We start from the raw sequence: 16,274 nt of genomic DNA, 5'->3' as shown, positions 1-16,274 counted from the left end.
GTGTTTATAGCTAATGTTTTTTTAATTTGTTTTACTTTAAAGGAATTTCCATGCCTACTTATTTTGTTCTGTAAGTTACATTATAATAATGAGAATAGCTTTGATAAACACCAGGACTGCGCTTTAACACGACTTCGACGTTTTTATATTTGGGCTTTTTATGAGTTGTCAAAGTTAATATAGTTGTTATACATAAATTGAAAATTTTTACATACTGGCCAAAAAAAGCTTTTGTACTTGTTCGGCGCGTTACATCACTTGGTTGATACGGCTGTAGTGCTACCACATTTTGTACTACTAAATTTTAATGCAAATATTTAGCTCCAAACAAGCTATCAATAAAAATAAAAAGTTAGCAAAAAGTGCAAAAAAACAGAAATTACATATATACACATAATTGGTTTAAAAAAGGTACAAACTACAGCAGGGTTGCCTCACAATTTTATGAAAAAAATCAGTCATTTAAACTTTAAAGCATTAAAAAATTTGTAGGTTTTAAAGACCTTACATTTGATCGCCCGATGATTTTTGAAAATAATTAGAAACAAAATAGAATAATATAAATGCCAAATGCCATGGTCAACACATTTAAAATATATATTTAGTTTTTTAACAGCTCTTTTAAATATGTTCATAACTTAAGCTAAGCATAAAATAATTTCAAGGACTTTTTAAGACGTAAATCAACTCAAAGACATTGTGGCAACCCTGCACGGGGCACATTCTAAGGAGGGAAATGCTGAAGCTTTTTTGGCATACTGACAACTAGAATCTATTAAAAGGCACTAAAAACGATTTAGATGAAAATAAAATACTGCGGCGAAATACAACATCATAGGTACTGCAAAAGTAATAAAACCTATATGATTGTGTAAAACTAGCGTACAGTACATAATAAAAATAACAACGTGATACTGCATGACTACGTTTGCGTAACAATAAATTTGATATTTAGAAAATAGTTGTACATGGCAGTGAATGGCCAACTTGTAGATAATTTGATCACTCCAGAAGTTGTCGGCTTTCAATGAACATCGAATATGCTTCCTTACAAGACAATAAGCTAAAATAAACTTCTTGTAAAATAGGGCTACTTTGTTTTCTTGACAGCTTGGCCCAGCTCGACCATTCGGACGCGTTGTGCAAATGTGAGCGAACACAAGGTTTCACTAATGTTTTTGTCGACCGGTGATACCTGCACCACCATCAGTGTCTTGCTTTCCTTACCTAAGCAAGACAAAGGTTGGTACAAGAACAATATTTTTGGACGACCAGATTTTTTATCAATGTTTGTGAACACCAGTCGTTTTAATGTTCTATTTTCTAATATGCTGTTCAACATAAGCTACTGTGGGTTTGTTATTATTTTATTAATTTTTTAAAAAGGTTGTTTACAAAGTTTTACTTATAGTTATCCTAATAGTACACTATGGCGTGACATTGAACTCAACTGGTTTGAACGCTAATTGGACTGATTCGGGTTACCAATTTTTATATGATTGATAGTACTAACTTAATGAATCCTGGAGCAGGTAAGTGAGCTTGGAGTTGCGAAAAGGCACGTGCGACTGCTTGTTGCGTAAGGCGTGTATAACATCTCCAAGCGAGGATAGACTCTTGTTGATGTTTTGAGCTTCCTTTAGTCGATCGCCGGAAGCTCCGCTCTTGGATATTCGCTCAGATCCGGCAAGATCAATCAGGTTGAGCTTACCTGACCAAAATACTTGACTTAAGACAGCAGTTGTAAGTGTTGTGAACAAGTCATTTTGAAATGCCAACTTGTTTGTGTAATTTTTCCCAACTTTTTGAATACAATCTTACGTGTGTAAAACATAAATCAGTAATTTTCTTGGTCAGAAAAAGTTTTCTGTTTTATCCTCCTTTGATTACTAGTTGTTTTACCCTTTTTAACAGTCGTTTTTACCATTAGTATTTTTTGTATAAATAATTAAATGCAAGATTTGAGGTTAATCTAACCAATGTTGTTTTGGAGGTAAACGACAGTTATTCCATTTCACTTCTATTCTTGTTACATGCTGATACAGACGATATCTTTGATTAAAATCGTTTTTGAGCATTTGTAAGCTGACTTTACGTTTTAAGATTTTTACGCCGTCAATTTGGCTTAAATTACCAAACGATTTCGACGCTATGTTAAAATAAAAACGTAGGTTTAAATCTTATAGCCACCTAATCCGGGACAAAACAAATGTTAAATGAGATCTATAGAAAACTCAACACGTGATAAAACCAACCGAAAGATTCGCTTCCCGTGGTCTTATTAACTCCCTTGACGTTGATCATTAGTACAGCGTGTGATCTTGAACTGTGCTCGTTCATGTCAGTAGAGGCTGTTGCACGGTTTGTCCTTCCCGTGTAAAAAAGCTTAACAAGAACCACAATTATACCAAGTCACAGCGGAAATAAAAACAAAACGTAGTTTGTAGTCCACCAACACAGCTTGATATGCTAGAATTTTAGGGCGGGGCAGTAAGTAGATTTTACCAGAAGTCGGAGTTTCGAATGTTCTTATAAAAAAACGAACTAACACAAATTTTAATGTAATGGCTTGTTACGACTGGTCTGGGTATGATTTTATCTTTTATGCAAAAGTCCAGTGGTAATATGATTTAAAAGCATCTAAAAACAGAACATATGTCGACATAAACTTCTGTTGTAATTTTTTTATATTCACCCGATTAACGTCCTGCTGTTCTTTGACTGCTTTGTGCGTTAGTCCTTGAACAAAGAGGCTTCCATCAATGTTCATCTTGATATCAAGTTTCTGTTGGTCTTTTGGAGGACATAACAGATCTCTATGGGAAGGAAAGTACATAAACAGATTTTTGTGCATATTTATTTTAGACAATATAGAAAAGATTTGCAGTATCTCTTGTTAATATTAGCTTTTACGATACATGTGCAGAATAAGCAAATACATTAGGCAAGAGGTTCTCAACCAGGGGTGACTTCCCCACTTGTGGCGAAGTTTTAAGAGGATTATTTATATTTGTGTAAGAAATCGTACTTTGGGTTGTATTGCTGGGTTGATCAATGATAAAAAGGAACGGGTGGTTCAAAATAGAAATGTACAGGGCTGTACGAAGTAATATTCAAAACATCAATATCTTGCTTCCAAAAATATCGCTTAGCATCGTTAATTAAAAAAAAAACAATTATCAATTGTAACCAAATAAACGCACATAAATACATATTATGCATATCGGTGCAAGTTATGAGCAGACCACAGGTTTGTCGCATGCTAAACAAATCTTAGGTCTAACAGTAGAGTTCTTATTATTGTGTCACAATGTGCTTTCTGTTGTTAACGAATACATAGGTTGTTTTCATTAAACTATAATTTAGCAAAATTGTTAATAAAAAATTGTACAAATATAGCGCCAGAAGCTTAGCCTTAGAGGCGACTCATATTCTCTTTGTTTTAACGTATTTTCAGGTGCTGTTTTTCTTAAAAGGGAATTTGGTTTTGAATAGCAGTTAAAGGGGACCGGATAAAAAAGGTTGAGAACCACTGCAATAGGAAAAAATGTGCCAAGGCAATACTTCAAAGATTCGTTGTAGATCTCGACAAGAGACAAGCTGACAGTGTAGTCCCAATCTTGGGACCGATCTTCGATCATAGAAAACAAATCGCCCAAAGCTCGCTGATTGATTCCGGGCTGTGATTGTGTGCCCTGATATCAAAGGAGTTATTTTACAAAGCAAACTTTTATTTATGCGCCAAATTTGTTGTTCAAAGATACCGGAAAAACACTAAAAAAAATCTCTAAAAAATCTAAAAAAAAATGGATCCTCTAAAATGGATAACATGTACACTACAAGCACATAAAACCACCTCCATAGTGTACGTCTTCCCCGAACCAGTTTGACCGTAAGCGAAGATGCAAACGTGGTAACCATCCATGCATGACGTCACCAGTGCTTGTACCTCCTGATAAATCTGTTGGCGAAATATAACGTCAACAATACAAAGGATTAAGAAGAAATTAGTAGAACACGTGCGATTAAGGAAATGAACATTCTTTTTTTTAAACCAGTGGCCTAAAATCTTATAAAATAAAAGGAAATGAAAACATTTGGTAACTAACAAAAATTTCAAGCTTGATAAACGCGTCTCAAAACAAAATAAAATATAATGAAATGTATAGGACACCAATCGTCTCTACTACGAAATTCCATTAATTTAAAAATGTACGGTAAGTACACCTTAAAAATATTTTAATAAATGTGTATAAAGCAGTGGTTCTGCCGCGGCTTAGAGTGCCGCATGCGGCTCCTAACCGTATTTTTAGCGGCTCCCGCATTAGGGTTCAAAAAATAAAATGATTTTTTAGAAGCATATTAGCACACGTTCGCTCAACAACAGCAAGCGTTTTAAGATCAATTGTTTGATTACGTAATTTGTGACGTGAAACCTGACCCCTGCACATTACATACCGCGATGGGGAAACAACTTTCGAAGAAAGCTTGCCTTCTTAGGAAGTAGCCTTAATAGGACGTTTCAGAGTAAAAAGGGAAAACATTTTGCCTTATTTGCTTTTTTTGTTTTGTTATTAATTAAAATTCACTTTAAATAACTTGCTCAAGATCATTTTGCGATCGACTTTTGTGCAAATTTGGCTCCTAATCTTACAAAGGTTGAGAACCACTGGTATAGAGAAATATTTTATCATAAAAAAGCGCGTGAATCTAAACGTAACCCTACGAATGAGCCAATTCGGGCTTATATTGAATAAACGATGTTGCACCCACAACATCCGAAGTTCAGTATTCGTTTTTAAGGTTTTGACATTCGAGGGTATTCCAGGGGATATGTCAGTACGTCATTTACATTAATTAGAATTATAACATTGCTGTCATAAAGAAACAAACGCATATGTCACCTCTTCCTGGGTGGATTCCGGTGCAAAAACTTGATCGAGTTCGAAGGTCTGCTGTCTTCCTCGTTGCGTGTTGTTAACGGTCACCAGCCCGTTGTCATCGCCGTCGTATGCGAGAACAATTTTCGACGCGGGACCGTCCTCCTGAATGCGGGGTCGGGCTCGAACGTACACGCGGATGTTACCTGAATGTATCGTAATTATTCTAGGTCAAAATTTCTAAGGTATAGAGTAGACACAACCAGGCAAGTTCATTGAAAGAACAATAATTATAGCAATCGTTGCGTTAATTTAGTCAGCGATATTTTTTTTGGGTAAATCACGGCAAAGGTCGATTAACTGAAATCGCTTTTTCTACGTAAATAAATATTTCAAAATAATGAATCACATAATTAATATTTAACGCAACAAAATCCTATATTAGTATAAATACCGAAGCTGGTCAATCTGTGAATAAGACAAACCTCTTAATTCGACCAGTTGGTTGTGATATTTCTTGCGCAATTTCATTTCCTTGCGATACTTGCGAACGAGATCCTTATTGTTTTCGTTCACTTCATAAAGAGCTTCATTTATCTGCATTGACAAAATACGTAATAAGTTGTTGCTTAAGATATTGTATTCGCCATTCACATAATAAAGAGTCAAGGTGGAATTTAGGGTGGTAAAGTTTTTTGTGGTAGACAAAATCGCACCTGTTTTACAGCTTGCTTTACTGATTGCTTTATCAGGTCTGGAAATTTATCCACTTCCCTCTTCAGAAAAGCATTGTCATGATTAAGTTGTTTAAGCGCTTGGGTGAAAAACCTGAAAAACAATTTTAATGCGTTAAAACAAAACACACGTGTTAAAACAAATAAAAATATATGTTTCTTACTTGTTCTAATAAATTTAAGATCAGTAAGGTTAACATAAAACAACACTGTTTAAGTTTTGCAAACGTTAAAATAGAAGTGCCAAAAAAGCAAAACAAAATGAAAGCAACAATTTGTATAAAAAATCTTAAGGCAAAGACGTAGAGTGGCCTGAAATAGTTACATACTTTACGGCTTTTTGTAGAACTGTTGCTTTGGTTTGAAGGTTTTGGGTTGTAATTGCAGTTGATGCTTTGAGCTTAATTACTTCATGTTTATGATTTTCTTTAGTGTTTTTCATTTCACTTAAATGACGTTCTTCCTCACAAGACAGTGTTTTTTCGAGCTTAGAAATCTAAAAAAATATATATTAAAAGAGGAAACTTGTATGAATAAAAAGTTTAACTTATCCGGTTAAAACCTGTGAAAGTAGGTCACCAACTTGTGATGACAGTTCGCTAGTTTTTCTCTTCTCGTTTTGAAGAGAATGTTGAGCAGTATTTAAGTGTATACGTAAATCTCCGCTTTCTCTTTCCTTTTCAGCCAAAGCGGACGTCGATTTTCCAGTTAGAAGAGAAATCTGAATAAGTGTGATACAACTGCTTTTTAATACTATTGCAATCAGAGGCGTATCCATAAAACTAAAAAGGATGTGTCCCGATTTTTCAACTTAAGGAATTCCCTATTTTTCGTCTGACGTTAATGAATAATGACGTCATAAAATAGTGATTGTAATGACGTCAAAATAATAAAGAACTAATCGGAAAACAGCCAATTAACATCCAGCAAAATCGAACAAGTGCGTCGTCCACACTTCTACATGGCGCCATCTGCAAAACCGCGAAGGGTGCAATCCTTAACTTCAGGCGAAAAACGAAACCAAAACCGTTTCCCGAGTTCCATGTACGAGACTACGCTAAATTACAAGCACGTTTTTTGCCACCTGCAATACTAAACGAAGATTGTTATTAGGCCACGATTAGCGCAATATGTGCGCGGTGTGCCAAGTTAGTGTTCTAATTCACCTTAAATACAAGCTGCGGTTGAGGGAAAATAAGTTGCGTCAACTTAAGGCGAAAGAGAAAAAATATATCCTGCGTTTACATTCGACCCTTTTGCAAACAAGAGACGAAAAACAGTGTTTTGCGTTAGATTTTTTCGTTTCGCATTAGCTTAAGACGCGTGGCCTTACATTAAAAAACAATTACATTAAAAAAACACTGTCGCTTCGGACAGCGAGTTATAACTGACAAAATCAAAGAAAAAACGATACCACCACTTACAAAATGTGTGGGGGGGGGGGGGTCCAAACACCAAAACCTCCCCCATGAATACGCCACTGATTGCAATCTAAATACGCTGTGAATGATACGCTTTGCACAAAAACTGCAAGCCTTTTTCAGCAAATAGTTTACACCAGGGGTCGGCAACCTACGGCCCGCGGGATGTAATTCATCCGGCCCGTCGCCTCTTTGATAAATTAGACACGAGTCTATTTCACAAACGACTATTTTCACAATTCAACTACCTAATTGCAAAAAATTTTCGCGCTCCGCGCGAACGTTTTTTCTACGTCCGTTTGGTTCACGCTTAGATGCTGCCTTTTCAACTAGACCAGCGATTTTTACCGTTGCGCCGTGGAAGACTGGCAAGTGCGTCGCGCAAAAACGGAAAACGTATTAAAAAATATTGGACATATATTTTTTAACATTTTTTATTTTTATTTTTGGCAATGTAATAAAAACTTGCAAGAAATTGAAAGAAATACCGGTGTACCCCCCCAAAAAAAAATCGCGCTCGCTTCGCTCGCCAGCTGCGCCTTGACTTAAAAGGTGAACAAACCTTAAGCTACATTAACTTTCAATTTTATCGCGTTCCTTCAAAGTAGTTTTATTACACTTTTCATTAGTAGTATGGATGACGACTTGTGAACTCGAATTTTGAACCAAACAAACGCTTTTTTTTTCGCGCTTTGGGTCAACACTTTACTGCCTCTGTAAATGTAATCAAAGCGTTTTAGGTGCAAAAAAATCCGAGCCCCACCTGATTCACAGTTGTTCTAACATTCCAATAACACAATTCTTAGTTATCATTTTGTGCGGCCCGCAAAGACCTTTCTGAGTTTGGTTTTGGCCCGGACTAGAAAAAGGTTGCCGACCCCTGGTTTACACCTATAATGTGAAGGTCGAGCTAACCTGATTTTCATAATTCTTAATTTCAATTCTGCAGCTGTCAAGGTTTTCATTCAATTGTTCAACCTTGGCCATTTGCTCTGACAATTTTGCCTTCCCCTCAATAAGTTGTTCAGAAGTGGATATTAGCAGCTGTTCCTTCTTTTTCAATTCCACAGAAACTTTTTCAATCTAAAAATATATGTTCTTAATTTATTCCCAGTACAGCATGCTTTTTTTGAAAATAAAATATTCAAAAAGTAAATATTATGTTGGTGCCTATGAATGATATGTTTGTTAATTTACAGCAAAATATAGTTTAGCATATACCATGGTTTTATGCGTATCCAACTGGGATTTTAGCTGGCCTTTTTCTTCTTTTATTTCTTCAATTTGTGCAGCGGATTTTTTTAAGTTTTCATCTAATCTAAGATTCAAATAAAACACAATAAAGGTCTTAATAATTCGAATCTAAGTAGAAAATAGGTAACTTATTATGTGTATTGTATAAACTAAATTAAGTTTATCATATTATTTTGAAGCAAAAAAATCTAAAGTTGTATAACAAATCTTACCTTTTATATGCTCTATCAGCTTCTTGCTTTAATTCCTTGTAGACCTGGTCAGCATATTCAAGGTCATTCTTCATTTGCCGTTCATTCCTTTGCATGACATCCTTAAGGTCGTCATAGCTTTCTTGAGCCTTTACCCTCTGCTTCTGTGTTAAAGATCTTGCCTCCAGTAATTCCACTTCAACTATCCGTAACTTTTCTTTGGCATCAACCTTTTGTTTGGCAAGGTTGTTTTCGAGGGCTTGTACAGTAGCAAGCAACTCTTCATTCCGGAATTTGACATTTATGCTTTCAGACTCCATATCTTGCATCCGTTCAAGCTGAGAACGGAGACCGACTAACTCTCTTTGTAAGCTTTAAAAAACAATATAGAAAACTTTTACAATAACCAGTGTGGCTCAGTTATCAAGGCTAATTGCAAAAGCAACACAAAAAAAATAACAGACTTTGTATCAACTTAAAGAAGTGTTGCAAATCATTTGCAAATGATTTCTATATTGTATTAGTCACTCTATGTGCTCAAGACTTAGATTATTATTGTAACTACAAAGGTGACATTCAAATATGGGGGATAAAGTGCAGTGAAACATATATTAAATTACTTTTCAATTTTGGTGGTAAGTTGGTTGTTGTCTTCACTGAGCCTGCTAACGGCTTGATTTGAATTTGTTTCTTGGTTAGAAAGACGTGAAACCATTTGTGCTTCAGCTGATTCTTTAGCCATTCTGATCTGTTTTATTAGCAAAAAGTCAATAAACATTTGCAAAAAAGAAAAAAAAGCATTTAAATCGTGTTTTAAAAATAAGACAATGTAGTAGACTTGATAGAAAAAAGTAACTTGAGTTAAATATACCCTTTCCTTTTCTTCTGAAAGTAGTTTAAGCTCTTCTTTTTGTTTTTTGAGCATGTATGTCAATTCTTTTTCCTTTGATGAACTGTTTCTATTACATAAGTCAATATATTTAGAATAAAATGCAACAAATCAATCAAATATTTATTCACAATTTACCTTTTACAGGTTTGCAATTCATCACGTAAGTTATGAAGCTTCTCCTGGAGTCTGCTATCGGACACTTTGCAATGGGCCTGAATAAAATTGGTTTAGTGACGAAATATATATATAACTAACTAACAAAAAAATAACAACAATTTATGGATTACTTATCTAGTATTTTTTTAGACTACTACTTAATCATCATTGTTTGTGTTTTATTCTACTGATACCATTTTTGTAATGGTGAATATAAGACAAAGGCAAATAGGTCACCAAACTATCAAACTAAACTGGACCTGCTCTGCTTTGAGAACAGGGCCAAGCTGAACAGCATAATCTAAAATGCACCAGCTTACATTCCACTTGATCATCATCTACTTAGCACATATTTATTTTATGGTAAAACAATACTATATCATGGTAAAAATGCCATTAATGGGAATAATAAAACGATTTGATAACATATTTTGATTTATCCAACATGGAATTAAGCAAAAACTTTTGAATATGGTCATATATATAGGTAATTCTAGGACTATAGGTAACTCTAGGACTATAGGTAACTCTAGGACTTGAAAAATCCAACTTTAATACCGAACAACACAGCAAAAATACTAGTTGATGAGGTTGACATTTTTTGGTTGGCAAACTAATTTTTTTTAATTAGTCTTAGTTTTACAATCTCTAAATTTTATAAAATATCCTTCACTAAAGTGTAGTGTGTTAATATTTAAACATATTAACAAACTTGTATTTTATTTTTAGTTTAGTATTTAGTTTAAGCTTGCAAAAAGACATGCAAAAAAATGTATTTAAAACAATCATTGAAATAAAATTGAAAAAAAACTCTCTGAGACTGAGAGTAAGCTTCTCGAATACTTTTTCTTAAATTCAAATTAATTTATATGAGCAATTGTTTTATAAACCAATGCTTTTTGCAATAATTTTTAAATTTATACTGTGCTTGATATAAGACACATTGTTTGTTTGGACAAATCAAAGCATTAAATAATAACAACACAACTGAAAGTGTTTAGTTTTTGGTATACAGCATTTATTAAAAAAAAAAACTAAATTTGACAAAAAAATACATGCTAAAATAATTTTTTTAAAAGGATAAATTTAAGCAACAGTTTTTACTTGAATAAAATAAAACACCCACATGGTCATTTTTAATTCTTGTTAGTTCATCTTTATTTTGTTTAATCAATTCTTCAAGTTGTTCTGTAGTTTCAACATATTTTCTAAACAAACAAGAAAGCAAAACGGGGGTTTATGCTATGGGCATAAAATGAACTATTCACAAACGCATTCACAATTCATTAAGCATTATAGCAGTAAACAAATCGAAATAATAAAATGCAAACAAACATAACAAGAAATTCATCATGTTTGAGTTACTTGTAATGTTGAAATAACCAATGTATCATATACAATTAAACATATATATCCAAATTGAATTCAAATAATTTTATTGAACATTTTAGTCTATATATTACTTTACATCTTACCGTTGCTCACTGTCATATTTATCTTTAAGAAGACGATGTTCATTTATAAGAACTTCCATTTCCTAAAACCGAAAAGATTAAAAAATAAATTAAAACCTTTTCATTTTAAAGTATTTCCATTCATACCGCAGGCACCCTTGTCGGTTGGCCTTGTTGAAATTCCAAAGAAGCACCTTCTTGTAATTGGTCTTCCAGCTGCTCAGATTTTAAACGGACAGTAGTTTATATTTTAATCATAATAATAATAAAAATATATAACAACAATCTGGGATGCATGAAGTGTGTTAAATAATAGGTAAAAAATGTTAATTTACAAGCTACATGAGGCTGGGGCTCACTAAAACAAGCCAATAGCCACTCTAATTGATTTTGCTACGAGGCAGGCCAGACTAGAAAAACCTAGCCTGAGAACTTTAGTAAGTTTATTTAACCGAGTGCAACAAAAAATAATTGTTACAGTAGATATAAAAAATAAAAAAAATGGTAAGAATAGTTAGCTGTATGGGCAATTGGATAAAATACCATTATTATACATCATCTTCAGCTGAGGTTTTTTGGTTTATATCCAACTATATCATGAATATTAAAATAAGTAAAAAAAAAAAAAAAAAAAAAAAAATATTTTGACAACATAAACGTTATTTGAAGAAAAAGCAACATTAATGTAATGCTATTAGCACACTTACATCAACAATTTTGTTTTCTAAATTTTCTTGCAAGGTGATTAACTTGTTTTGTAAGTGAGCCTTTTCATCATGTAGACGTTCAACATGTGATACAAGCTTCAAATGTCCATGATCACCTCCTTCTTCAATTAAATCCTAAAAAAGTTATTTTCAATCTCTTAAAATGGCAATCAAAATGCAAGAAGGTTAGCAACATGTAGATTGTACAACAAAGGAAACTTAGAATTAACTGTTAAGAATATTATTAACTAGATTGGAAAATGTAGTGTGTATAGATAATATATTTATTTTCAGGCTTCAATTGATTATATTAGAAGAATTTACAGCCATCCCCAGGTTTATAAAGTACTCCTATGTAAAGATATGTTGCAAAACTTTTATGCAAAATTCAATTCATATCCAAAGTAGAACAAGTTATTCAAATCGTTTTGTCATTTCAGAATGTATATTGTTCAAGGTCAAATGCGACTATAAACACCCATATGCATTTTTCTGTTAAATTCTAGCAATGACAGGCTTGTAACAATCAAAACTTTTGGTACAGTCTATCTTTACTTAACTTATAACTAGGGATGTTCAAAGTAGAATCCCAAGGTATTCTAGAATAATAGGTTTTCGAATCTAGAAACGAATCCTACTATATTTTTATTAAATTATTTAACCTCGATTTTGTTTGGGGAAGGGAATAATCTTAATCTACCCCTACAGGGCCACAATCACAGCAATAAATCGCCAAAACAATTTGCTAACGTGTGTACTTTATAATAAAAAAAAATCTCAAAGTTATTATTGACATAACGAATACTTGACAATTACACTGTGCATAACTGCTTAACCTTGCTGAATACTGGCCTAAAGTTGACCTTAAGTAGGCCTATAGCGCATTTTGTGGACGGCCAGCATGTTTTACAATGTGAAGTTACTTTTGCAACTTAACGCATTTAGGGAAATTACAAACTCCGCAACTGGCATTACATGTTAGTCGCTCGCCCAATACACTTGATTGACACTTAATTATTAGACGAACGTTATCGAGAGATGCGAAGTAATTGGTCACCCGAAAAAACGCTGACACTGCACTGCCAGGTTACATTTCAAACAAGCACTATAAATTGGTCACTGCAGAGACAGGCCAACTTACCACACGCGTTTGTACAATTAGGTGCAACAATCGGCGGCAAATCATTAAATTATATCGGCAAAATTGGATTCGAATCCAGCTGGGATTTGAATCCAAGGATTCGATATTCTACTTTGAACATCCCTACTTATAACATATAAGCAACATCGTGCTGTATTATGATTTAAGTGAAATCAAAAGGCATAATCTGTTTCTGTTATATTCCTAGCAAAGACAAAATGAAAGGTGAATACTAGACATATTCCCTACAAAACAGTTATTTATACAGTTTTAAGCAAAAACAAACAAACTTGGAGATCCAGGATAAGGTTGTGTTTGTCCCGTAGTGATTCCTTGTGCGCTTTTTGCAAAATTTTTGTTCTTGATTTCTTAGAGGTTTCCTCGCGCTTGAGTTTAGTTTTTACAACCTGAAGTTGCTTTTGTAGATCCTGTTAATAAATGTAAGTTACTAAAATTACCCTTCAAATGACTAAAACAAAATACCATGAATAAGATTGTAAATGTAAATTACTTGATTAAATTTGTCTTGATTAAACAAACAAATTTAAATAATACAAAACACTTTGTATATTGCACAACTCGTACATTTCCAGAAAACAGAAATTCTAGGAGAAATACATTTTAGTTGGGAAGTCATTTTAAACTGACCTTAGACTATAAATTCAATATATTTTTAAATTTATATGTTTTTTTTTATCTATCTTTGTTTATAGGTTTTTCTTTATCTAGCTTCTATAAATTTAAAATGACATTAAAATAGTAAAGATAACTTTTTATACAAAGGTAATGTATTTTTTTTTAAATCTGTGAATTATTCTTAAGATACAACTTATAACACATTTTATAATTTAAATAATTAAAAACTTAAAAATGAATAAAGCTATAATTTAACTGTTTACTTTTGTTTATACATTATTAAAAGTTTAATTACAGTTGTGGTAAACATTTATACAACAAAAGCATTTATTTTTGTAAATTACTGTATTTGTATAGTTCTAAATTGGGTGATCAGCTGAACCTATATAAAGATGATTTATACTTTGACCTGATAAAGCACGGTTGTGCGAAAGCTTGTCACGAATTCAATACAACTAGTCTTTATATAGCGCCATCTAAAAGCATTGATCTTACTTAAAAATTGATTCATGTTTAATTTCTATTTGAGATATTAAAGCAAACCTTAATCATAAATCAGGTATTTTACCTATGAATAATCAATATAATTACCACAATGGTTAATCGCAAATCATCTCTCTGCTTTGACATTAGGTCTAGCTCTCGTTGCAAAATTCTAAATTCCATTTCACTTGGTTGAGTTCCTTCTGATTCAGACTCTGTGTCACTTGGACTTGAAATATCTGTAGTGAAAATAGTAAAATATGTTGTTCATAATACACAGCAATTAAAGAAGCATATAATAGAAAAGGTAACTTTAATTCATATTGCCTTTGATAAATTTTATGTTGAACAATTGTATAATTGTTTTAAACTTTATGTTTAACAAAAAATGAATTGTTTTGAGATAAGATTTAACTTCTAATCAGAATCGTCTAGAATAAAATTTACTTTCAATTTATAACTTAAAATTTACTTTCAATTTATAATTTTGCATTATTAAAGCATTTACCAGCAAGAGTGTCATCATCATCATCATCATCCAAACCAAGGTCCCTCAAGAATATTTGTCTCTTTAAAGGTGAAGGTTTTGGCCGCTGTGGTGACAAAGTATAGTTGTCTTCTCGCAGGGGCTTTGGTGTTTTGAACTATAGAAATAAAAGTTAAGCGTCAAACATAATTTTGTATACAATCTATAGCGGACGACATAAAAGTTTTTTTATTAATCAATTTATAGCAGTGGGTCTTAAACTAGGGTCAGTCTGGAGGTGGACACACACATACGAATTAAAAATAACTCAGATGTACCCCTCCAAGAAAATGCGGACTAGCCCAAAGGTCTGGGAGGGACTTTCAAGAGGTCTTCACATCTAGTATTTATTCTGCGAGTGCAAACCCAACATTTTTACTAAAGAAATTTGCATGCACACCTGAATTGGTAGGGGAAAACCGGGACCTATGATCAGGCCGGACCGATGAGCCACCCCCAATAACTTTAATATTTTAACACTTTAGCGCCTCTAACTTAGTTAGCTCTTTCAAGCATGTTATAATGGCTTCCTAACAACAAAATCAGCAGGATTGATCGTATGTCGTAAAATTTAGGTGGAAAAATACATTTTGTCAGGTTGAAACTAAATTTTTTGGTGTTTACTATTTTTGTTTTATGTGTTTCAAACAGTTATTATTAAAATTATCTTTACTTAGTATACAAAGAAGGGACATTACTCTTTCAGATTAGCCGGTATTTTACAAACTTGAAAGTTTTTATAAACGTTTTTTTTTGCTAAGCCAGTCAACATTAGTGGTGCGGGACCAATGAGACAATAAAAACAGGGACCGTTGAGCCACTGGTCTCTTGGTAACTGCGGCCAATGTAACACATATTATTAATATTAACAGTTGAAATAACATAATACAAGATTTCTGTTAAAAAAATATTGCAGAAATACTATGTGGCACCTTTGGGATAACATCTAGTTGCTTTTAAAATGTCTCAATACAGGTAAGAAAATGTAAAATATACCACAATAAGGACTTATAAAGTTCATTATTAAAATGGAATTTTTGTTCTGCATGGCTTTTGGAAAAAATGTAGCTGTTTAGTTTGTTTATTGGTCTAATCATTGAGTTTTTACCCATTACTTTCTCTTTGAGCTGTTGATAGTTTTGGTTTTGTCAAATAACTTTTTAATACATTTTACAGGCATTTACAAACATTGACATGGAATCTCTTGCAAATAACAACTATTTGCACCATAAGATGTTGGCCATGTCTAATTGCCAAGTTGGATTTCAAGAGCCTGATTTTTAGTTTTCTGTTCCAAGCCTAAAAATGCCCCCTCTTTAGATGAAAAAGATGTGTTTAAAGGCTTTTTTTATCTACTACCATGCCTGTTAGAACCACAAGTCTGATTCAAAAAAGATTGCAGCAAAAACGTAAAGTAAAGGATTATAACAGTTTCTTCAACTGCAAAAATTAATAGTTATGTTGTTGTGTATAAGTATAAAGATAATAAGCATTATTATGTAGGTGATTTGTTATGATAAAGATGGTGATTTTTAGGTATATTTTTAGGTAAGGACAATAAAAGCGGATTGTTGAGTCCTCAATGAAATATATTCTGTGCAACTTTCTGAGTACCAATGCTGCTTCCAAATGAAAACTTGTATTTTTATTTGAAATGTTGTTTTTCGTCTATTAAATATAACATTTTAAAGCAATGTGCTGTTTGACTTGGTTTTTAAAGAAAAATTAACCTTTAAATAGCGTATCTCAAGGGTCCCTTTTGGTTCAACGGAGCCGACTATGAGGGTCCCTTGAGCCAT

The 16,274-nt window shown here is 33.0% G+C and overlaps 1 protein-coding gene across 1 annotated transcript; it reads right to left on the bottom strand.

Moving 5' to 3' along the window:
- Positions 1-303: 303 nt before the first annotated feature.
- Positions 304-16,274, bottom strand: LOC146160479 (uncharacterized). Its single transcript, XM_083384951.1, has 25 exons — positions 16,206-16,274; positions 14,458-14,593; positions 14,058-14,188; positions 13,121-13,258; positions 11,690-11,824; positions 11,130-11,198; positions 11,004-11,065; positions 10,655-10,736; positions 9,508-9,584; positions 9,352-9,439; positions 9,101-9,228; positions 8,502-8,852; positions 8,257-8,353; positions 7,951-8,118; positions 6,177-6,335; positions 5,944-6,110; positions 5,597-5,708; positions 5,366-5,477; positions 4,905-5,086; positions 3,857-3,961; positions 3,565-3,695; positions 2,696-2,816; positions 2,256-2,385; positions 1,514-1,711; positions 304-1,227 (listed from the first exon to the last, which is right to left on the bottom strand). Exons 1-25 carry the CDS (start codon positions 16,272-16,274, stop codon positions 1,091-1,093), a joined length of 3,285 nt encoding a protein of 1,094 aa, XP_083241077.1. The 3' UTR covers positions 304-1,090.

This window comes from Ascidiella aspersa, chromosome 3, assembly GCF_963924565.1.
Source record: "Ascidiella aspersa chromosome 3, kaAscAspe10.2, whole genome shotgun sequence".
Taxonomy (NCBI): Eukaryota; Metazoa; Chordata; class Ascidiacea; order Phlebobranchia; family Ascidiidae; genus Ascidiella; species Ascidiella aspersa.
This window is presented reverse-complemented; position numbering and strand designations above follow the sequence as displayed.

Excerpts from the sequence above, each read along its gene's own strand:
- LOC146160479 (XM_083384951.1), bottom strand. The coding sequence starts at position 16,274 with ATGGCTCAAGGGACCCTCATAGTCGGCTCCGTTGAACCAAAAGGGACC. Across the intron at positions 13,259-14,057 it reads ATTTGCGATTAACCATTGTG|GATCTACAAAAGCAACTTCA; the intron begins GTAATTATATTG and ends ATTTATTAACAG. Across the intron at positions 2,817-3,564 it reads ATCTACAACGAATCTTTGAA|AGATCTGTTATGTCCTCCAA; the intron begins GTATTGCCTTGG and ends TCCTTCCCATAG.